The 23,695-nt window shown below is 45.6% G+C and overlaps 1 protein-coding gene across 1 annotated transcript in view; it reads left to right on the top strand.

Annotated features, from left to right (window-relative positions):
* The window catches only part of Col6a5 (collagen type VI alpha 5 chain), a 108,202-nt gene that overhangs the window by 41,948 nt on the left and 42,559 nt on the right, over window positions 1–23,695 (top strand). Inside the window, exons 13-28 of the mRNA XM_050139365.1 lie at window positions 1,233–1,286; window positions 1,442–1,513; window positions 1,710–1,736; window positions 1,870–1,914; window positions 2,004–2,057; window positions 5,455–5,517; window positions 6,565–6,630; window positions 7,036–7,089; window positions 11,002–11,037; window positions 12,020–12,082; window positions 13,529–13,591; window positions 14,532–14,594; window positions 16,336–16,398; window positions 20,067–20,117; window positions 20,234–20,269; window positions 22,701–22,763. Coding sequence (XP_049995322.1) covers window positions 1,233–1,286; window positions 1,442–1,513; window positions 1,710–1,736; window positions 1,870–1,914; window positions 2,004–2,057; window positions 5,455–5,517; window positions 6,565–6,630; window positions 7,036–7,089; window positions 11,002–11,037; window positions 12,020–12,082; window positions 13,529–13,591; window positions 14,532–14,594; window positions 16,336–16,398; window positions 20,067–20,117; window positions 20,234–20,269; window positions 22,701–22,763 — 873 coding nt within the window. The remainder of the gene's footprint in view (window positions 1–1,232; window positions 1,287–1,441; window positions 1,514–1,709; window positions 1,737–1,869; window positions 1,915–2,003; window positions 2,058–5,454; window positions 5,518–6,564; window positions 6,631–7,035; window positions 7,090–11,001; window positions 11,038–12,019; window positions 12,083–13,528; window positions 13,592–14,531; window positions 14,595–16,335; window positions 16,399–20,066; window positions 20,118–20,233; window positions 20,270–22,700; window positions 22,764–23,695) is intronic.

Genomic DNA, 23,695 nt, shown 5'->3' with positions numbered 1-23,695 from the left:
ACCCGCTGAGTCTTCTCCTCCGTCCAAAACAGATCGATGAGAACACTTGCTGATAATTTCTATTTGTCTGTCACTGTTGAAGGATAATTTATACAGAATGTTTTGCTGAACTGTCATTTTCCGTCTGTGAACTCTCCTCCTGCATGTCAACTGGACTGTGCTGGGGGGGGGGCGGGGCGCAGCAAGGATCTGTGTTGTGGGGGAGGGGCAACAAACCTCGATGCGATCTTTGTTACAAGTTAAGTTACAAAGCAGAAGCAGCTAACCTAAGGCTCAGAGAAAAGTGACGTAGTTTAAATAATGCTCTCAGAAAAGCAGAGGAAAGCCGAATAGGCCCTTTGGAGGTGTTTATGATTTGTCAACGATGGAGCTGGAGAGACGGCTCAGGGCTTGCCAGAGTGTCTGAGCTCAGTTGCCGGCACCCACATCAAGATGCTAACATCATCTATTGGTAATTCCAGCTGCAAGGGATCACACACCCTGCTCTGGACTTCACACGCATCTGCAATCTTACACACACATACAGACAATCTTATGGTTCTCATCACTGTGATGAACATGATGAAAAGCAACTTAGGGGAAGAAAGAGTTTGTTTGGCTTATCTTCCACATCACTGTTCATCACTGAAGGAAGTCAGGGCAGCAACCTGGAGGCAGGAGCTTCTGCAGAGGCCATAGAGGGGTGCTGCTTACGGGCTTGCTTCTCATGGCTTGCTTGTAAAACCCAGGACTCCCTGCCCAGGGTGGCAGCAGCCACAGTGGGCTCTCAGTTCTCTCCCTTATCAATCATTAATTAAGAAAAGACCCTCCATGCTTGCCTTCAGCCCACTCTTACGGAGGCATCTTCTCAACTGGAGCTCCTTCCTCTCTGAAGACTCCAGCTTGTGTCAAGTTGATACAAACCCAGACAACAATACACATAATTAAAACAAAAAATACATATTAAAAACTGGTGGTCATAGCTCCTTGTGAATCCCTTAGTTATGGGAGTGGCTTCTCATCCAGGAGAGGGTTCTTAGGATAAGTCTCCTGGGTCACTAGGAGGGTGTGCTTCTGCAGAGGGGCTTCAGAGATGAGTCCAAGGAAAAAGATGCTGGATACTCCCCAACTCATGGCTCTATTGGCACAAAGTCTACCCAGCAGTCAAAGGAAGTCCCGGATAGGAATGCCCAATGACTTTATGAGCTGATCTGCTGGAGGATGTTAAATGTTCCCCTCTCTTTGCCTCCTAGGGCTCTTCAGGACTGAAAGGCAGCCGAGGTCACAGGGGAGAGGATGGAGACCCTGTAAGTTAAGACCCCTCTCAATGTCCATTGGAGGAATTGCTTTGCCTAAAGTTGGGGGTATCATACATAAGCTGTGCTCAGTGCTCCAAAAGCTCACTGCTGACAGTTTCCTGTAAAAGTATCTCTTTGAATACATGTCTGGATTCACCCTTTAGGGAAGACGAGGAGAAACTGGACCTCAAGGAGACAGAGGGATCATAGGATGTCAGGGGACTCGAGGCCAAAAGGTAAGCTTCTCCTGGCTCATTGTGCTCAGTCTTCTGTGACACCTTCCTGTCCCCATGTGACACCCATAACCTTTATATGACTGTGTAGCCAGAAGCAATTAAAGAGATAATGAAAGCCAAGTCTCTTTCTGGCTGCAGAATTAGAATCCCTGTTCTGCCTTTGGCCCTGCAGTGACAGATATTTAATCTTTTGCAGGGCGTCAAAGGATTTTCTGGAGCCCAGGTATGGTATTTGCTTCTCGGTCGAGTTTTATCTCCTAGCATGGATTCAGTCCTTGACATGCACATGTCAGAGCCCCTCCTGACTGCTTCGGTCTTGTCACCAGCGAACCTGACCACTGTCTATTGTCCCTCAGGGAGAACATGGAGAAGATGGGCTTGATGGACTAGACGGAGAAGATGTAAGCCATTTGTCTCCTCTTTTTGAGTTATCATGAAGCCATTATGAGGTTGATTTTTCCAACTGTCGTTTTGTTTTATGTTTGTTTAGGGATTTTATGGACTTCGTGGGGGAAAGGGAGAAAAAGGTGACACTGGCTCTCAGGTAACTCTTTTCAGTAATCAAATAGTCCCTGGTGGCAGATCCAGCCCTGTTTGCTGGGCTCGCAGTTGAGGATAAAATTGTCAGCTGATTTCACCACCAACTTACTTAGCATTTTTCTGACCGTGGTCAAATGCCTGACCCTTCCAGATACCTCCAAAAAGACATCTTCTGGACATACCCAAAAGATTCCTTCCAGACCCCCCCCAAAAGACACGTACTGAACATCTCCAAAAAACACCTTCCAGACATCCCCCAAAAGATACCTTTTGAACACCCCCCAAAAGATACCTTCCAGAACCCCCAAAAGATACCTTTCAGAACCCCCAAAAGATACCTACTGAACACCCCAAAAGACACCTTACAGACATCCCTAAAAAAGCATCCAGATACCTCCAAAACTACCTGCACACCTATAAAAGCACCTTAAGAGAGAGTATTCATTTCTACTTAAAGTTCAGAAGAATGCTGTTTTGGTGGGGAAAACATGGTATTTGGAGAGTCTTGGTCCATGGCCCTGGCCTGGAAACAGAGATGGGGATGACCAGTGCTCAGCTCTTTCTTCCTGTTTCCTTTTTATTCAGCCTGGGACTTCAGACCCTAGGATGGAGTTACCCACAGTCAGGGCGGATCTTCCCTACTTAGCATAAACTTTTTGGGATTGGGTGTAACCTCCCAGATACTCCCAGAGGCGTGTCTCATTAGTGTCCTAAGTGTTTCTTCAACTCAGGTTGATAAAATTAATTATCCCAGTCATGCAATGAAAGTCCGTGGCCAACAAACAGATGCCACTCTTTGGTGTTGGGCACACAGACTACTGTATTAGCTCCTTCTTTCTTGTTGTGACAAAATTCCTCGACCAAAAGCAACTTAAAGAAGAAAGTCTTTGTTTAGCTGATGGGTCCAAAAGGATAGAGTCTTCATGGTGGGAAGACATGGCATGGCAGCTGGAGCAGGAACAAGAGAGTGACTATAACCCCCAAAGCCAGGCTCCAGTGACATGCTTCCTCCAGAAGGGCTCCCCCTCTTAAAGGTGCTGTAACTTTCCCTAACAGTCCCGCCAACTGGGGCAGGGCAAGAGTTCAAACATATGATCCTCAGGGGCACTGAGTTTCTCATTCAAACCACCATAACTACTATGTAGCTTTCAAGAATATTCAGCTAGAAAATTCACTGTGTGACGTCTTTCTGTGGTTATGTTTTTCAGAAGTCTGTAAACAAACAGGCTTGGCCTTTGTTTTCTTTCCTGATATCAAAAACAAAAAGAATGAAAAAGTTGATTTGGGTGCCCTGGACTTACAAATCACAGTGAAATATTTTGCTAATTGTAATGTATCCCAACTGGTCTACTTATTTATTTATCAAATGTTTTTTAATATCTGTAATATTCCAGACACTGAATTATTTGTCAAGGAGTCAGAGATTGGGTTGGACCACAGTAATCCTCATCCTCAAGGACTCCACAGTACACAGAAATGGCTGAGGTCACTTGGGGTCCTTCTGACCCTACTCAGCTTCGAGGTGGGGGTGTCTAGGGAGTCTTCCTGAAGCCAATCATGCATTGCAGTTAGCAAAGTGCAGGCAGCTGTAGAGGAAGAACATTCTAGAGAGAGGGTAAGCAAGCACATGAAGTGGGTATGGGCATGAGGAGCAATGTCAGGTGTCCCACATGGAAGGAACAGAGTTCAGGTGGAAGAAGATGGATTTCAATAAGAGGCTAGGATAGCTCCAGTGAACCATTAGACTCTGTGTGCGTGTGTATGTGTGTGTGTGAGTATGTGTATGTGTGTGTGGGGCCTTGGGAAGGGTTTAAGCAGAAGGCAGTTAAATTTGTGTTTTAGAAATATGATATGGAAGTAGTGCAGAGGCTGTTGGAGTTGTCATGGATAAAAGGAAGGATGAAGATTCCATAGTAATCGAGGTGAGATGGGATGAAACCTCAAATAAGGCAGTCACAAAGAGAGCAGACACGTGGCATATTAAGGGTATGTAGGGGCAGCCTGGGGTGGGACAAGTGGGCACGTGGGTATAAGAAGTCACCCTCATGTTATACGAAGTGAAGCCTGCCTTAGTGTTTCCTAGAAATCCTTCTAGCCCCATTGCAACCCTGGCTCCAATGTAGGAAAACAGGAAATGAAAATGAGTTAAAATGCCTCCAGGGACCATGGCCTGGGAAAATTTCACTGGAAAGTTGTTTGGGGTGACAGTAGAAAACCACTGGGGGCGGGTGGCCCTCGGACTTCCCACAGGGCAGGGAACCTGACTGATCTTTGGGCTGACGAGGGAGGGGTACTTGGTTGGGGGAGGGGGAGGGAAATGGGAGGCGGTGGCGGGGAAGAGACAGAAATCTTTAATAAATAAATAAATAAAAAGAAAACCACTGGGGAGGTTTCTGATGGGCATCAGAAGGGCTAAACTGTCTAGAACGTCCAATTAGGGCAGCTGGTGTCCATGTGTGATAAGTTGTCTAGAACGTCCAGTTAGGACAGCCGGTGTCCATGTGCGAGTGCTTAAATTTAAATTCACTGTAGTAAAAAATTCCACCCCTCCATTTCATCAGACACACTCCAAGTATTGCATTGCCAAAGATGGTTCATGGCTGTTGTAATTCATTTAAAAACATTGCAAAGGGAAGTCACACCATGCAACAAGGCTCACACAGGAGGTTTATTGGACGAGGAGAGAAAAGGGACAGAGAAGGAAGCAGAGAGTGGGGCAGAGACCGGGCCCTGGGAACAAGAGTGACAAAAGAGGGAGAGTGGGAGAGAGAGAGAAAGAGAGAGGAGAGGTGGGCAGAGAGAGAGGAAGAAAGAGGAGAGGTGGGCAGAGAGAAGGAGAGGAAAGGTGGGCAGAGAGAGAAAGAGAGGAGAGGTGGGCAAGGCCCTCCTTTTAAGAGGGAACTTGGCAAAGGTTGCATAGGGGGTACTCTTAGTGGCTGCAGCTGAGGATGTATCCTGTTGGGACCCCAAGGAGCAGGCCAGTACAGATGCCTGCATACTAGCAGTGGCCAGTACAGATGCCTGCATTCTAGCAGTGGCCAGTACAGATGCCTGCATTCTAGCAGTGGCCACCACGGAGTTTTTCTCCACTGCCCTGGAGCTTTTCCCAGGTGCCATAAAGTCCCATTGGACAACCCTATGCTAGACCATGAGAGGGCTTCCTGTTTCTTAGCCTGATCATGGTTTACCCTCGACCTTGGAAAGTCCAAGGGCACCTGAGGAGGCAGGAAAATGTGAAATAGTTTATCTGATTGGCAGTCCACTGCTTGGTATTTAATGCCATTATAAAAACCACCCACAGGGTAACATGGAGGCTCATTTTATTTATTTATTTGCTTGTTTGTTTATTTATTGATTATTCATATGTCTGTCTGTCTGTCTTTCTCTCTATCTATTTTCAGGGCAGCCCAGGTTCCAGAGGTGCCCCTGGGGAAGATGGAGCGAAGGGCTTCCCCGGGGATCCCGTAAGTTATTAGACCCTACTCAGCTCTGAGTTTCATCTTAGCACAGTCTGCTCTCATTCTGCTAAGTGACCTCCACTCAAGTACAGGCAAGGACCTCGGGAGCTGGGGCAGTAGGTGTTTGTTACCCAGGGCTTTTGTATTTGGGGGAAATCTGTTCAACTCTGAAAGGCCCAGAAAGAGGCGTTCTCACAGTGTGTTGAGACTTCCGACTTCCTATGTTGAACGCTTCCTTCATTTTAATGGTCAGATTTCTCACTGGGAAGCCCAGACCTTGATTTCTTTCTTGCATGCTTGTTGGTTGGTTTAACTGCATCAGGACTCAAACCGGGGCCCCTGTGCCTGCTAGGCAAGCGCTCTGCCACTGAGCTGCGACCCCATGAGAGTCTCTCCCTCTCAGACTCAACTGCAGGAGGCTTTCATTCCAGCCTGAGGGAATGGCCCGTACCTCAGTGAAGCCGTACTTCAGGGGAGGTTACGGCATGGCTGGTATTCTCAGAATCCTGTTTTAGTCACCAAATCGCCTTCAAACTGGGCAAATGTTACTTTTAAGAGTTCAAGTTGGAGATTTTTCTTACACTTCATCTCTTAGCTTGAATTAGAGCCTTGCCACCAGGTGAATTCTAACACTTAAATATTATACCATAGAGAGAGAGAGAGAGAGAGAGAGAGAGAGAGAGAGAGAGAGAGAGAGAGAGAGAACACACCTGGTAGCAAGGCTGTAATTCCAGTTACTCAGGTTGCTAAGATAGGAGGATCTCAGACAGCCTGAACCCATCTCAAAAATCTTCTGTGTGTGATATGAGATTTACCTGATGGGTTCAAAGCCCTAGGTTTAGTTCCATGTACCACACAAGGAAGGAAGAGAAAAAGGAAGCTGAGTGGGGCACACACCTGTCATCCTAGAACTCAGAAGGCCGAGGCAAGGGGATCGGTTTGAGTTCAAGGCCAGCCTGGGCTCTAAAGCAAAGGTCTGTGTTCAAACCGAGGAATGAACTCCCTCACTCTGATGTTTCTGGATTCTAAAACATTTCTGAAATCATCCCCTAGGGTAACCCAGGACGAGACAGCACCATCAAAGGCCAGAAGGGCGCCAAAGGAGACCGAGGAAGCCAAGTAATTGGGTCTATGTTACATAGAGACGTTGACTAATTCCGTTTTCGAGCTAAATAAGTTTAACATGGTGTGTGAACAATCACCGTCCAAGTCACTACAGTTAAGAGGATAAGGCGTGTCTGGAGTGGGCTATACTTTGGGGGGATTATTAATTTTCAAGGAAGTGGCATTATTCTTCATTTGTCACCCTTGACTATGGCGCATTGCTACCCCACCCTGGTTTGTCAGCCCTGTCCTTCTGTGGCCATCCCACCGACCATGTCACTCTGCAGAATGGCTCCGGCACGACTCCCTGATTCTACTGTCTTGACAGCATTTGATGTTTTGTGTTGATGGCTTTATTATGTACTGAGGACTTATAACCTATTTTTGACTTACAATTTTGGGGAATTATTGTGTTTCTAGGGGAGAACTGGGTGGAAAGGAACACAAGGCAGTCCTAGCTCTGAAGGAAGCAGGGTGAGTATCACATACTTTTCCCCTCCTTAACCCTTGTGATGGACGCAGAGGCATGGGGTTATCTGTGGCTGCTGAGCCAGCAGACCTGTGGCTGGTATATTTGCGGGCATCTTGAATCTCAACACTGCTGACTTTTTGGACCTGAGAAGTCTTTCTTACAAAGGACTGTTCTGCACCTCATAAGATGATTAGCAACACCCCCAAACTCTGCTCTTCGGCTTACCCACTTGTGACATCCAAAAATGTCTTTTCAGATTCTGCCAATGTCTCTAGCGGGTGGGTGTGGGAGGCAAACATCATCCCTGGCTGAGAAACGCTGTGCTGCCATCTGCCTTTGCCTCTCCATCTTCAAGGTGTTTTCAGATGCCTTTGAAGAGGGCCAATGACTTGAACACACACACTCTCCTCTCCCAACTTAGCATCTGGCAGCTATGCCAGACTATTATGGACTGGGTAGACGTAATCTCATGCTCTTTGCACATTTACAGGGAGTTAGGGCACAAATGGCTTCTCCCTGAATGGACTCACAGACACTGGCTAGTAGAGCCAAGTCATGGGCAGTCTGGAGCCCTGGGGTAGCTTACAGCATCATGTAATATCAAGCTTATCCCCCCCCCCAAAAAAAAAGAATATCTGATTCCCTTCAAATTTTAAGGATCAACCATGAAACCGTTGCATTACTCTTTAGGAATTATTGAATTTAGAGATGGTATTTATTTATTTTTCTCAGGGGAAGGGGAAGAGCCCTGCTATGTACTCCGGACTGGCCTGGAACTCACTATGTAGATGAGGCTGGCCTCCGACTGGCAGGAAATCCCCCTGTCCCTGCCTCTTGTGTGTTGGGATTGCAGGTGTACCCCACCACACCTAGCTAGAGATGGCGTTTGTATTAAAAGCTCCTCTAGCTCACACTCGGCATGAATGTGATACCAGAGGAGAATGTTGAGAGCCCTGGGCTTGTTCAGAGGGTGTGAAAATCCTTGGCTTCCTTTTCTGAGTGTTGGAGTCTTCTCATCCCTTGAAGGCATCAGTCTGCTGCCCTTTTCCCTGGGAGGTTACCTTCTAGCCCATCTTGCCTTCGTTTATCTTGAATGGCAAAGATCCCAAGCCAGAGGGCCTGGGCTTCCCATGCTTCTGGGACCATTCCCTGGGGACCGCGCCTTCCTAACTCAAGAAGATTAAGATGTAATTGGGGGAAGCAGCCGAGCAGCGAGATGAGCTAATTGTTACAGTTTAGAGATAAATTATATCTGTTGGCTCAAGAGCAAAGGGATTTTAGTTTGAAATAGGTTTATAACTGACCCATAAATCATGCGCTTTACAAACAGAGATGTTGGGGAGCAGGATTGAGATTACTTCTTCGACACACTAGTCAATGCCTTTTAAATCATTATAAGGACAGAAGGGCCTCAGCCCTTTCCCCATTTTCCAGCCTTGTAACTTCTTTTCTTTGCAATTAAATAAGGCAACGTTCATATTCATGTTCAGAGTTAAGCAATCTGGGGCTTTTCTACTCTCTCCCCCACATTTCCACTGCAGGCCAGAATTCTGTCATGAGACTCAGAGCATCTTAAGTGGATACCGGAGGGTAAACAGCTCAGATGCAGGCATGGGCTCCCCGTGTGACTTCAGCCTGCATAAGCTAACCATCACACCAGCTGTCACTAAAACAATGGCTCAGCGCACTGACAGCCATCCAAGGGGCCTGGACCGTGGCCTCCTGCTGACCCCCTTGCAAAGAGTCCTTATGGCTTTTGTTTCTAATATGTCATCCGTTTTTAGCAGCTCCTGATTCAATCACTCCCAAATACTCATTTAGAGAAGTCTCATAAGCTCCCCACCAGGTGGATTATTATCATCCTATCCACATTATACACAAGCAGATCAAGGCGGCTTGGGGAACTTGCCCTAGGCCACAATAGCTCATAAGTGACTGAGCTGGGATTTGAGCTCAGACCATCTCACGTCAGAGTCTATGCTCCCAACCACTATGTGAGGTTTAATGTGTGATTGCTTTGTGACATCCAGGTACAAAGCTATGGAGCTGAAGGCAAGAGAGTGGGCTATTTCTCTCTCTCTCCCCCTTCCTTCCTTCCTTCCTTCCTTCCTTCCTTCCTTCCTTCCTTCCTTTCTTTGTTCATTTGTTCGTTCATTCTTTTTTTTTTACTCCTTACTTTATTTCTATTTTTTTTTTAAGACAGGCTTTCTCTGTGTCGCTTTGGAGCCTGTCCTGGAACTAGCTCTGTAGACCAGGCTGGCCTTGAACTCACAGAGCCTCTGCCTCCTAAGTGCTGGGATTAAAGGTGTGTGCCACCAATGCCAACTGAGAATGTGCTGTTTCTGAGGCCCTGCGTGTAAGGCCAACGTTGTGCAAAGCTATTATACAGAATAAACATTATTCTTCCTTCCAGCCTTTCTTCTCTACCTACCTCTTTTCCTTTCTTTTTGAGAGAGGGTCTCTCTTAACGTGTAGCTCAGGCTGGCCTTGAACTTACTATGTAGACCTTGAACTCAAGGTCTTTGCGCCTTGGTGTCTCCGAGGCTGCGATTATAGGCATGTACCACTGTGACCAGCTTATCGTTGCTTTCATTTTTATTATTTTATTTTTATTTCCGTGTTAATGTGTATGTTCACTGGCATCCAGATGCCCATGGAGGCAAGAAAGGGATGTTGGAGTTACAGGTAGCTGTGAACCACCTGGTGTGTGTCTTCTGCAAGAGCTGTGCACACTCAGCTGGGAGAACACCTCTCTAGCCCCTTTCCTGGCTTTTTCATAGAAACAGACCATGAAGTCATAGCAACAGTATCCTCCACCATGGCTGATTTTTTTTTGTTTTGTTTTTTGGTTTTTTTTGTTTGTTTGTTTGTTTTTTTGTTTTGTTTTGTTTTTCGAGACAGGGTTTCTCTGTGGCTTTGGAACCTGTCCTGGAACTAGCTCTGTAGACCAGGCTGGTCTCAAACTCACAGAGATCCGCCTGCCTCTGCCTCCCGAGTGCTGGGATTAAAGGCGTGCACCACCATCGCCCGGCTCCATGGCTGATTTTTATCGGCTCTATTTTCCTATGTCAAGAGCATCAACTAGTCATAGCTAGAGACAAAGAGCTGACAAGTTACCATGAGTAACTTCTCCCAGAGAGTATTTTAAAAGTCTAATTCCTGGTGGAGCTGATGTTTGCTTGGCTGATTTATGATCTTAAGGAGCTGAGAGAAAGTGGCAGTTTGAAAATAATTCGTACATAATAAGTGAATAAATGTGATTTAAAACAGTTGGAGTTGGTTACCACATACAATGTGGATTGGTAGTTGAGAGTGTTTCGTGGCTTTTTCAGTGAGAGTAATGTCAGCAGATTTTACTGCTGTAGACTGGGGAAAATACGTTAGGGTCTGGGGCCTGAGGCATTGTCCCACTTGGCTCTTCTCTATCCCTGTCACCTGCATTAGTGACACGAACTCCCTCCCAGAGAGGTACAGACAAAGCTGAGGAAACAGCCTTGCTTTTCCTGAGAAACCTAATCAGTGGCATCTAGATCATACAAAGGAGCAGCCACCAGCAGCCATTTCCTCCTTGAGGAATCCTCCAGAGTCAGACTTCATGTGACACACACACCAGTGTGTCTAGAAATTCCACCCTGTCCTGTGCTCAGCACACAGCATTTCATGGTTTTGCAGGGAGAGAGAACAGTCTCTTCAGGGTGATCCAGACCTCCAAATAGTCCACTTGGTAATCGTCAGAGGCCGATAGACCAGGGCGAGGCTGCAGTGACATTTACAGTGGCTTACCATCTATCCCCTAAATGCCCTGCCAAGGTCCCCAGGAAAACCTCTATGATCGGGTATGGGAGAGATGGGTTTACCTCAGGGACCCTTTGTCTGTCTGGATACTGACTGATGCCTTGTCTTTGGTGTTCCAGGGAATGGAAGGCCGGAGGGGACTCCAGGGTCCCTCGGTAAGTTTTCTTCTTTACTTCCTGTCCTCAGTGTTAGGGGCCTGAGGACATTCCTTCTGTGTAGATGGTACTGGCTAACTAGCATTTGACAGGATGTTGTAAGGTTGTCCAGCCCTGGCCACAGCCCCCAGTGACAAGTGGGAAGCACAAGCAGCTATCCAGTCAGCTTCCTGAGAGGAGACGGGCCTGACTAAGGCACAGCCTCCCTCATAAAACACCTTGTGACAATCAAGCAGAGCACACACAATCCTAGAGTCCCACCTTTGATTCACAGTCATGCACATTGGGAAGCAACAGGCAGAAAGTGAAATTCTCACTACTTCTTATCTTTTATCCACCTATTATTATTAGCTACATATTCCAGGCATTCCTTCCATGTTTTTCTTCCTTTAAACTTGTTTTTAATTAGTATGCAAAGTATTTGGTATCCCTATGGCATTTTCAAAGAAAATTTATGTCTCAGTTACTGTTCTATTGCTATGAAGAGGCACCGTAATCAACGCAGCTTATGGAAGGAATCGTTTAATTGGAGACTTGTAAGCAAGTCTTACAGTTTTATGAGGTTGGTCCATGACCATTGTGGCATGGAGCATGGTGTTTGAGCAGTAGCTAAGAGTGTCATCCTGATCCTAAGGTGGCAGGCGGAGAGAAAGTGAGACCCATACCTCAAAGCCCACCCCCAGTGACACACCTCTTCCAACAAGGCCACACCTCCTAATCCTTCCCAAACAGTTCCATAACATGGGAACCAAGCATTCAAATATATGAGCATATGTGGGTCATTCTCATTGAAACTACCTACTACAGTTTCTTTGAGTCAATTGTCCTTTCTACCCCATCTTTATGAAAATTAGGCACAGGATTGAGTTTATTCCTGACAGTTGGGAAAATTAGATCCCAGGCAGTGTGAGGGCAGACCAACCACATGATCTATGGGGAACCTGCAGAGAAAATCTTAACACTGAAAACGCTTTTTCATTAGGGGGAAGCAGGAGACCTGGGGCCTCAAGGTGCACTGGGACCGGAAGGACTACAAGGCCCACAGGTATGCTGGGTATTTCATAAATGTGGGCAAATGGTGTGGAGACATTCTGGTGGGAAAGGGGAAGATAGTTCAGTATAAAAACACACAACAGACGGGGAGAGAAGACGGCTCTGTGGTTAAGAGCACATAATACCTTGCCAAAGACTGGAGTTTAATGTCCAGCACCCAGTTGGAGTGGCTCACAACAGCCTATAACTGCAGTTCCAAGGAATCTGATACCCTCTTCTGGGCTCCCCGAGCACCTGTACTCACTGCGCGCACACACACACACACACACACACACACAATTAAAAATAAATATATTCAACTGGTAAAAGTTCAATCTGCAGCCATCACCTTGTGCATTTCCCATTGTGCAAGATGGTTCTGATTTCTTATTTTGTTCCATCAAATTTGCTCCACCACTTGCAGCTCATTAATATGAGCCTGGAGGGGAAACTTGCGGCCTGTGCTCACCTTCATTGTGCCCAGGTACTAGTAAGAATGAGTAATTAACAGCTCGATAAGATATTGTTACTATTGTTATTATTATACACTGAGTTGCCATCAGCACCCCAAATGCCATTAGGCTTCTCCCTTGTCCTCCTGGCTGCCCGGAAGAAGTCACATCATACCCCGAGGATGGTTTTGCCACACCTGCGTACTGAGTCCCTGTGGAGCACACTCTGTGTTGAGCTTATTTTAAATGCAGACTTGTCTGAAAGAGTCTGTGTAGAAATGCCTATTTTAAGGCTTTTCAAGGGTCTCATTTTTCTTCTAGAAAGTTCCAGGTTAAAACTAAACTAATTTAGATTTTCTTGAGTAATTCTGAGGTCTAGTACGTTCTCCAGGTTGAGTAACCATGGGATCAATCTAGATTTGCCCAGGTGTTTTGGGGGCTGGGTGTGGATGGCAGTCATTTCAGGGGCTCTGGGATCCTTTGACACTAGTGACTTGAGGCTCACTCAGTGACTTCCTGGTAGGCAAGGGCCATTTTACTTCTAATACATAAGAGACTACATAAGAGACTCTGTGAGACCTACAGATAAAACATGGCAGAGAGAGAAACTTTGGTTCAGCTAGCAGAAGCTTGACACCAGGTGTTCTTTAGTGCCAACTTGAAACAACCAGGCCTGTATTTTACACATTGAGAAAGCACTTTGGTCCAGTGAACCATCAAATAGATATGTTTGGTTGTGTAGATCTCTATAGGTTTATTTATTCCCCTTTTGATCTATTTTTATTTCTCCCTGTAGAAGAAGGATGAGACTCTTATGCCCAGGCAGGGGATCCCTTAATAAGATCTGTGCCACTGTGTCTGGACCTGTTCCCAGTTATTCTCCTAAAAAAGCCTTCTCTCAAATCAGTAAGGCTTCTTGGAGGGCAGACCATCGCTCTGCCTCCACGGGGGTCACTGTGAGAGCGAGTTTCATTGACATTGCGTGTGTTTGTTGTCACCACAAAAAGGGGTCCAGTGGAAACCGAGGTGAGAAAGGAGAAAAAGGAAGTCAAGGGTACCTGGGACCTCAGGTGAGTGACTCTCGGGACAATGACTCCTGATCTTTAGTTTGCTCTTACTGAAAAATGCCTTAGTGCGTTGCCTGTTTTATGTCATCCGTGGAAGGTTTGTTTCATTTTCTGAGCTACTACAGATACATTTTTAGCCCAGCTCAGATCCTTTATACCTCACTGGCTCACTTTTCTTTCTCCTTTGTTGATTTTTTAACTCTGAAAGCACAGATTCACTCCCTCGGCTCAAGGAAGATTTGGTAGACTTAAAAATGCTACCACATGCTGAGCATGTCCACTCCAAATGAACATTCTTCCCGCACTTTAAGATTTTCTCTCTGCCTCGTATCTGTCTCTACGGACATTTGACTGCACAGAGATCTGTGCTTACACAATGTTTGGTTCTTAAGCCCAGTTTTCGAATTCAGCATTTGAATGAGCTTCCCCGTGAGGAATGAGAGTTTGGATGGTGGGAGGGGGGTTGTATGGAGCACTTGATTTTATCAGTTCTTCAGAACTGCCAGGAAGAGCTCAGGATGCCCCTGTGTGCTCAACTGTATCTTCCTAGCAGGCTGGTGAAGGATGCTCAGGGCCTGTTTTAGATTGAGAAATGAAATGTGCCCTGTACTCCATGATGGGCGTGTCCGTAGTTCTGTGTGATGTGCATGTGGCAGAGACATGTTACAGGGAATTTCCCCTCACTTGGAAAGAGGGCCCACTGAGTCAAAGAAGCCATTAGTCCCCTCCCCCACCTCCTAAGGTCCCCCGTGGACCAGTGAATCCCTGGTGGATGCAGAGCCATGGCCCATTCCTTAGGTTACCCTCCCTCCCCTGGCTCGTAGCCTTTTCTGTTAGGAGACCTTCAGGGACGATGGGAATGATATGAGTGCCTTGTTCCTACCGGGTTTCCAGGAATTGCCGCAGCGGAGGCTTTTGCAGCTCTCTTTCTCTTTACTTTCAGGGTTCCCCTGGGCCAGCAGGACCTAGAGGGAGCATTGGAAGACCTGGATTTTGGGGGAGAAAGGTAAACATTATTTCTCATTGGTTTCAAATGAGAGGAACCGAAGGCAGCTACATTTCCTCCCTAACTGTATGAAAATTTTTCACGTGGTGACTTAACCCAAGCACCATGCTCAACCACCTGCATGCTGCCAGTGGGTTCTCTCCCATCTCTGGGTGTAGACTTCCTTACCGTTCACCTGTCTCTAGGAAGCTGCCCCTATTACAAGGAGAGAGCTACCTGCCTTTCACAAAGCACTGCTGAGAATCTCTTCAGTTCCCATATTCCCTGAGCAGTAATGCGTTTGTTGGCTGAGACGAGTGGATTGATCTGAACTTATTTTCGCGTCCTCTTTCGGTCTCCCCAAGGCTCACCATGGCTAAGGTAGCTGTGGTGGAGATGGACAAGAGTCAACAGCTGGCCTCATGTGCACCCCACTCTTCTGCTTTCGTCCTTCAGGCCCTGGGGTCTGTGTGGCTACAGAGGAGCCCTCTTGTCAAGGCCTCAAAATACTTTCATATTTGAGCCCAGGACCTAAGGTTTCTTTTTCTATGGAGTCATTTTTCCATTGGTCAGCTCTTCAAGCTTTCCTGCTAACAAGGCAGGGTGGGGGCGGTAGCTCAATTGGTAAAGGGCGCTTGCTGTATAACATGGGACCTGAGTCTGATCATCTAGAATACTGCAAAAAAAAAAAAAAAAAATCCTGCCAACGCTGGCACAGAGATGCTGTCCAGCCAATCTGGCTGAATTGGTGTTTTCCAGGTTCCCTGAGAGAGTCTGTCTCACAAAATAAAGTGGAGAACAGCTGGGAAAGGCCCTGATGCTGACCTCAGTGCTCACACACATGCACACACATGTGCACACAGACAGTTCTGAACCGTACACATACACATCAACAAGAAAAAAAAATCCAAACTCAAATGGAAGAGTGCTAACAAGCAGTGGTGTGAGAAGTGTTAGCCGACGTGATTGTGGCAGTCATTTCGATATATGTATATATGCTTGTACACATGCTGTCTTATTGTACACCTTCAGCTTACTTACAGTGTTATTTGGCCGTCAACCCTGGGCCAGGGGAAGACGCTTACAAAGCCTGTTGTACCTTTTCCCTATTCCATTCCAAGGTTCCTTGGCTCAGGTCTTTCCAGTCCCCTCCACCCCTTCCCCCTCTCCAGAGTTGATCCCTTTCCCCTCCCCAGTCACTCTTAGGATCCCTTGCTCCTTCCTCAGTCCACACAATGTTCTTTGGGCCCAGCTTCTTTGTCTCTCGTCAGGAAGCCTCCCCGGACCCTCAGGTCTCTCTGCTGCTCTTCTGTGCTTCAACACACAGGGTTACAATTGTCCGTCTTGTTCTTTCTCTTTCTAACCACACCGTGCTTAGTGAGGGCAGGACTTCCCTTGTCGTATGGGGTCACTCATTGTGCCAGCGTAATAAGCAATTATCGTGTGAGTAAACACAACAGCAAATGAGTCAGCTTCTCTGGAGTGAGTGTCCTGTCCTTCCTTTCTCTTCACTCTTTTGACTAAGAAAGCAGGGAACATTGTGGTGTGTATATACACTGGAATACTCTACAGCCTTAAAAAGTCCTCAGAGCTCAGCCCTGGGCAGTGCTGGGTATGTTCCGCTATCCTCTGGGTAGACTGGAGTATGTCTTCTGAGTGCTGGCTGCTCACTGAGGACCTTGTGTCCCTTTACTTAGTGGATAGAACTACCTGGGGCTTGTTTGACTCACCTTCCTGAATGTTTTCTCTCCCCTTTTCCTAGGGGGAGCTTGGAGTTCCTGGAGGCCCCGGACCAGCTGGGCCCCCTGGACAGCGAGGAGAACAGGTATGAGCTTTCTGGACTTGGCTCTGGAGCAAGGGGAAATGGGGGCAGCATGGGCTGTAGCACCTGGGGTAGGAAGATGTTAGGCTGTTCTCCATCTGTGGCTGCCTTGCTGTGCACCTGGCCTTTTTGTTGCGTTGGTGTGTATATGTCTATGCGTGTGTTTGTGTGTAGATGGTTAGAGGAGATGAGGTGAAGGCAGAGGGAGTATCAGGTGAGTGAGAACAGGGACTTTAACAACCAGCATGGCTGGTCTGTCCATTTTAGTTAAGAAACAAAACAGCCCATCTTTCTCCCCTTGTAAAACCCTAGGGTGACAAGAAGCAGAGGAACAGGCCAAGAAACAGCCACTGGTTGTAAAGGCTGGCACTCAGGACTAGCTGCTCTACTGAGCCAAAATCCGAGAATGGTAACGGCCAATAGAGGGAGAGTTATTTTATGTTAGTTATGAAATTGTATGTAGATATTAAATGGAAGAAAATGTACCAAGTATAGCCAAGAAATTAGGTCAACCCAAGTGCCCATCTGTGGATGAATGGGTAAAAACACTGTGGGGTATCTATCGGATGGAATACTAGTCAGGCTTAAAAATAAAAAGGAAATCCTGCTATAAATGATAACACGATTGAACATGTAAGATACATAAACTAAAAGGCTACATGAGACCCTGTTTCAAAACAAAAAAGGGCCCATCTGTTTGTGATTTGGTTTGAAAACACAAATACTCAAAAATAGAAAGTGTGAGAGTCAAAGTTGCATTTTTAAGTTTTAATTACTATGCCTTAGAGATCCGTGAAACAAGAATGCCTCTGGGCTACAAGCTCCTTGCCTGAGGGCAGACAGTTCCTGCAGTGCTGGAGGCTGTTGTTTCTGGGAGGCCTTCAATCCCCTAAACAAGTTTGTCTGACTCTTCTGCCCTGGTTGGGCTTTGATCACATGTGGGCAGGAGGTACACAGGCAGGAAGTACGTCAGGGTGTGTGCTTGTCCCTGATTGGACCTGATGGAAATTGAGTGAATTGTGGATTTTCTTTCTTAAGCCCTTGCCGTACTTAATTCTGGGCCATTTCCTGAGAACCTGGGTACGGACCTGGCCAGAGTCCATCCAGCTGGCCAGTATTTAATTAAAGCTTGCTTCAAATTTGACTTTAAACAGTGGTCTTATTCTTGATTGGTGGGATTTACAAAAGAAAAGGGGGGAATTTAAGTTTTGTAGGCTTGAAGATGGGAAGCCTGGAAGGACGCTTTGCCACATTTGGGTATTTTGAGATGTTCACCTTTAGCATCCTAGATGAGCACAGAGAAAAACTGCATGGCTCAGTTTCCCCTCCTGCCAGCAACTCTTTCCCAGGCCACTGTGTTCTCTCAACGGCACTTCAGCAGTTTCAAAATATCCCATGAAAGGGGCCGCTTTCACCCCCCCTTCCCAGTGTAGCCTCAGTGAATAAGTCTCCTGTGCTTCTCGCTATTAATCTGTCTCTTTTAATTGGCTTGTCGAGGACCAGTCACGGAACTCGGCTAGAGCACAGGCTGTGCTTTCGACAGATCTCTTATTATTAAATATTAAATTTGTTTCTGTTTTCTTTGCTGTTGTAAATAACACACCAATGATTTCTTTTGGAAGAGTATGGGGTCTGGGGTCTGGGGATAGAATCCTGGTTTTCATGTGTGCTCAGGGCTCTACCACTGAGCTACATTCCTAGTGCCATAATTAATATCTGTATATAAAGTTCTAGAATTTTCATAGCTAGGTCAGATAAGTACATATTTAATTGGGGCTCTAAAATATATTGTCAAACACTCTTAGAAAGATTCAAACACTATATGGACCCATGAGTTATGTGTAGGAGCCTGGCTGTTTTAGAGACTCCACACCAACAATGGCTATTGTGACCTTTTCTTTTTCCTCTTTACCATCGCTAAAAATGGTAACTCATTAATTGTTTCAAATTGAGTTTTTTTTGGTTACCAATGAGAATGAACTTATTTTCCCACTGGGATCTTGCTGGAGTCTGGCTCCAGTAGGGGTTCAGGTCCCAGAGAGGAGGTGTGGAGCTGTTGGAGGAAGAAGACTGGGGTGACCTGAGGATGGATCAGGATGGCTGCTGCCTAACTGAGAAAAGGCTGCATCTTTCAATACTCTGTAACCGCATAGTAGTTTAGCCGCAGCAAGACTGAAGGCACAGACTTTACCACAGTATTTTTCCTGAGGCAAAAGAGCTGTAAGGCCAACAAGAATCTAAATGCCTATTGTCGTCCAAAGTGCAGTAACCCCACCAGGCACCCTCTTCCATTTCCTCCTGCACAGTCTCAGCCTCCCTGGTCAGGAGCTATCAGACACCAAGTCCTGAAAAACAATTCCTAAGAGCAGTTTTCATTCCTCAGGGGACATGATGCAGCGCTTGCCCCATGTAGCATCATCAGCTCTGAGCTGTTCCCTAGTTGCCGCCTCTGTGTCTTGGTCTTACTATACGGCCTGCTCCCCTCAGGCTCCCGAAAGGGAGGGTCCTGATAGCTCACTCTTTTTCCCTTATACCATGCCATTCTGATTCCCCTATACTTGTTAACTAAACTGTTGCCCTTACTGGCCTCAGGCTCTGGATTTGGGCCCATTGTTTCCCTTGCTAGTGTGCAGGCCTCCTCAGGGACCGGGTGTGTCCAATCAGCAAATCTTTAACTTCTCTATTCTTGGTGTACTGGGGGGTAAAGGGGAATGGAGGGTCAGAGGGGTTGAGGTGTGAGGGGAAGGGTTAGCGTGGGGCAGGAGTGTATGTACCCAACGGGGATTCTTGTGTGTGGTTATCATGCTGTGTGGGTCCATGGTGGCGGGGACTTTTTCCAAAGAATGATTTTGCTTAAAGAGCCTGCTGTTGTGTAAATCCTCATCCTCCACAGAAGGCTGCACAAAATTTCCAAAGGAAAAGGCGTAAGGGAACTCCCATAACACACAGAGAGAATCATTAAAAATGAAAGTAAAAGGATGCTGGAGAATTGTGATCTGCAATGTCAAAATGCTGGAACTTTGTCAAGCAGCCATGGTTACCACGCGGTCCATGCCAACATCTATTGGCCATTTGTAACTCTTTTTTTAAAAAGATTTATTTAAATTTTATATATTAGTGTGAGTGTCTGCATGTATGTCTGCATACCACGTGCACGCCTGGTACCTGCGGAGGCCAGAAGGCATCCGATCACTGGAGGTGGAGTTAAAGATGGTTGTGAGCCACCATATGAGTGCTGGGAATCAAACCCAGGTCCTTTGCAAGAGCAGCCAGTGCTCTTAACCACTGAGCCACTTTTCTAGCCCTTATTTATAAGTAGATTCCCTAGTCCTATTTCTTTGAGATCAACTCTTAATTTTTCAAGTAAGAAGCTGGCGAATGTCCAGATTCAGCGTGGCTGTGCTTCTGCCTCCTGCAGTGGCTGTAGAGTGGAGCTGGCCAAAAAGTAAGAGGGTTCGCAGCGGGAAGTGAGAGGGCTGGGCTGAAGCTCAGAGGTAGGACCTTTGCCTAGCATACCCGAGGCTCTGGGTTCAATCCCCAGTACAGGGGAAGAAAAAGATAACAGGAAGTGAAACCCCTTCCTCCCCGCCATCCATAGCTCTTCTTTCCTAACACCACATCTTCCCATCGAGACGACTTTGGAGAAACTGAAAATTACCTATTGCTTACAGGGAGATCATGGCATCCCGGGCTATGGCCAGACAGGACGAAAAGGAGTTAAGGTAGCTATGCAAAACAATTATTTTCTCAATTGATAAATCAAACTTACGTACACTGAAAAGTGATGGTGTAGGGGAGTGGTCTGTTGACTTACTATGTTCTCTGCTGACAATTACAGGGCCCAACGGGATTCCCTGGGGATCCAGGGCAGAAGGTGAGATACATAAGAATTTCTTCGTTTGCCATTGCTGTGGTCTTCTCGAGAAATGAGATGAACCACTGGTCAGAGTGTAGGGGAGTTGGGAGGAGTGGGATGCTGGTCGGTGGCTTCCTCTGGGCTTCACTAGGAAAGGATGGCTTAACCCCGTGAGTCTTTATGTTGGAAAAGATCACATCCTACCCTTTGTTGCCTGGTGTCCCACCTACTTCCATCCCAACGCTCCTATCTCTACCTTGAACCTTTAACTTCCTGGCAGCCTCTCTGGATTCATTCTCTGGCTTGGTGATCTCATTCACCACCTTAGTTATTGTTATTAATGCAACATTATTTTGATTTTGGTTCCTCTCACATGAGAATCCCACTGTTCTCCTCTGTGGTCTCCTGTTTCCATCTTCTGTCAGTCGACCCCAAATATCATGCCCACAAGATATTTTACCCCCAAAGTATAGTCTAATTGTTAGGGTCCTGGAGAAGTCCCACAAAAGAGCACCATATACGTATGCAGTCAGTAAGAGCGTTTTTTATCCCAGCATGCTAGGGTGTTGCCACATACAGAGACAAGATGGTAAAAGACCCTAAGAAGGACAGGTGGGCTCCTTTTAAGCACAGCAGAAGGGGTGGTCCTAGGGCAGTTAAGTCATTTTAGATATGATTGGCTTAAGCAAGTGTCAATCATATTATTGCATTCTAATTGGCCAGGGCTAGCCAGAGGCTGGTCAGGACTACAGTTTTCCAATTTGGAACAGGCTTGGACAAGTCCCAGGCCTTGTCTTTGAGCTGCTGTCTGTGGCTCAAGCCTACCTGGTACTGCATGTGCCAGGCCTCCTCCTTGTTGGGGCTGTTGGGGATTATTCTTTGTTCATGACTCTTTTGGTAACTGCCTGGTTAGAAACCAAAACAGGCCTGATCTCTGAGAGAGGACCGAGCAGCCTGTTATGGTGTCTGCTTGGTGCTCTCACTAATTATAGTGTCTTTTTGATTTAACATCTTTCAAATTCCTCATTGTCTATTAGATAATCTGTCTGTGTGCTGTAGAGCCAGACATGCCTGTAATTCAACAGGAGCCTCCCTCTGTACATCTGTACTCTGTACTCTGATTTCCCAAACCCTAGACTGGCTCTGCCCCAATCAAGATAAGAAGTCTGGGTCTAAAGTAGAATATCTAATGAGCCAACTCCAGGAGAACAGGCAACGTTCAGAACATCTGAAAGTGTTCTTCGCTGATGGACTACCTGGGACGATGAGAGTTTAGGAAGAGATGACACAAATAACTCTCAGAAGAAGAGTTCTCATTACAGAGGATCAATTTTCTGATTTATTAACAAAGGGAGAAATATAACAACTTATTGATTGATATGAAATGAACATATTAATAAATAACTACTACCAAAGTCAGATTGATTTTCTTTAAATGAACCTTTGTGGTTTTGATTTATTTTTACATTTTAAGTTCTTTTTTCTTTTTTGTTAGTTCTTGGAGAATTTTTTATAGTATATCTTGATAATATTTATCCCTCCCCCAATGTCTTATAAATCCATTCCCCTTTCATACCCACCAGACTTTGCCCTCTCCCCCATTTAAGAATCCCATCAAGTACAGTCTGTGCTGCCCAGTATATACATATAACTGTATACTATGTAGAAGAATATAATATGTGTAAAAGTATAACTTGGATGGTGGCCTTCCAGTGGAGCAGGGTCAGCCTACCTCCAGTGACATCAGTAGAGAAAATGGACCCTCCACCTCTCAAAAGCTATTGATTGCCAATAGCTCCTCAGCTAGGGGAGGGACTTCCTGTCTACTCTATGCTGGGTTTCTGTCCTGGTGTGAGTTTGAGCAAGTCTAGTGCATGCTGTCACAACTGTTAAATACATTCTTAAACTTAAAACATGTAGTGTATGCAGAGGGAAGGGTGTCACAGGAGGGGTAGCATTACAGATGTGCACCACTACATCTGTCTATTTTAACGTGGATTCTGGGGAGTGTGCTCAGGTCCTCAGTCTTTTGCCAGTAGCACTTTTACCAGCTGTGACATCTCCTTTCTCCAAGATTAATTTGTTTTTAACCTTTAACTTTTTTAGGAGTAGCTCATAGAACTAGGAAGTTATTTATTCCCTAATACGTTAGCCAATACTTCATGTTTTCTAGTATATTCTCTGGTTGTTTTTAGCAACTGGATGATTATTAAATTGGTATTTATGTATAAATACTTGAGTTATTAGAGTATTGAAAATAGTCTTGAGAATATCTAACTGACCAATTATATCTGACCAATGTTTAGATCTGAGTTAATGTCAAGATTCATTTATTGCCGTATTAGCCTTCATTATATAATGATTACAAGATCAGTTTAAATATTGATCGAAGAGAATTTTTCCATTCTTTCATAGCAAAGATTTTAATATCTTGATCTATCTGAACCAGGGTGACTCTGGAGAGCCTGGAAGTCCTGGGGGACCTGGACCCAAAGGATTCAAGGGACTGACCGTAAGTGGCCTATCATTCCAGATGGAATAAATGTTTTTTTCTTTTATAGACCCCAGCTTTCTTACTGTGATAGTAAATGGGGATTGTTGATTCATTCCAAGAGCATCTTGAAAGCCACTAGCTAGCCTGTGACTTTTGGAACACCCTGTTAGTGCCTCTATTTCCAGAATATCAGAACTGAACCTAGTGGTACACAGGGTCACTTCTGGCTTTGCAAGTCTATGATTCTTTGATTTTTAGCTCTACATGGATCCTAAGGTGGTTGGTTGTTGGAGAAATACAGGTGCATTGCAGCCTTTTAGGATTGAAACTGATATCTTCCCTGTGTCCTAGAGGGCTGCCTGATGATGCCATTATCCACAAGGTGGCCAGATAGAGTATTCTTTTAAGGAGGGGAGGGAGATACTGAAGTGTTCTGATTAGTAATGCAGAGTAGAAGACTGTGTACAAATGGCTGAGACCAGCATCCTTTTAAAGTCTGAGTGCAAGGTCCCTGTCACTCTGAGTGTGGAAGAGATGTAGTTCAGCAGGCCCTTGGCGTTAGGCTGCATATAGTTTGCTAATACATCTCCATCCTTTGCATTTGGGGACTAAACATAGTTCACTCATGTACCAGCTTATATGTGAGAAGTTATTTTCATTATTTGATTTCGAACTATTTATTTATTTTTATTTTATTGAAAATAGATTTTTCATATAATATGTCCTGATTACACTTTCCTCTCCCTCTACTCCTCCCAGTTCCTTCCTACATGCTCTCCATCCAGATCCACTCTCTTTCTGGCTTTCATTAGAAAATAAACAGGCTTCTAAGGGAATATAATATAATCTCATGCATCAAAACCAAACACATTGCAAAATGGCAAAACAAACACATATATTTATTTATTTTTATTTTACATGTATGAGTGTTTACATGCATGCGTGCATGT

This window comes from Alexandromys fortis, unplaced genomic scaffold, assembly GCF_014885135.2.
Source record: "Alexandromys fortis isolate MF-2015 unplaced genomic scaffold, M_Fortis_MF-2015_v1.1 scaffold_36, whole genome shotgun sequence".
Taxonomy (NCBI): domain Eukaryota; kingdom Metazoa; phylum Chordata; class Mammalia; order Rodentia; family Cricetidae; genus Alexandromys; species Alexandromys fortis.
The sequence above is the reverse complement of the archived record's forward strand: the minus strand, read 5'-3'. Positions and strand labels throughout refer to the sequence as shown.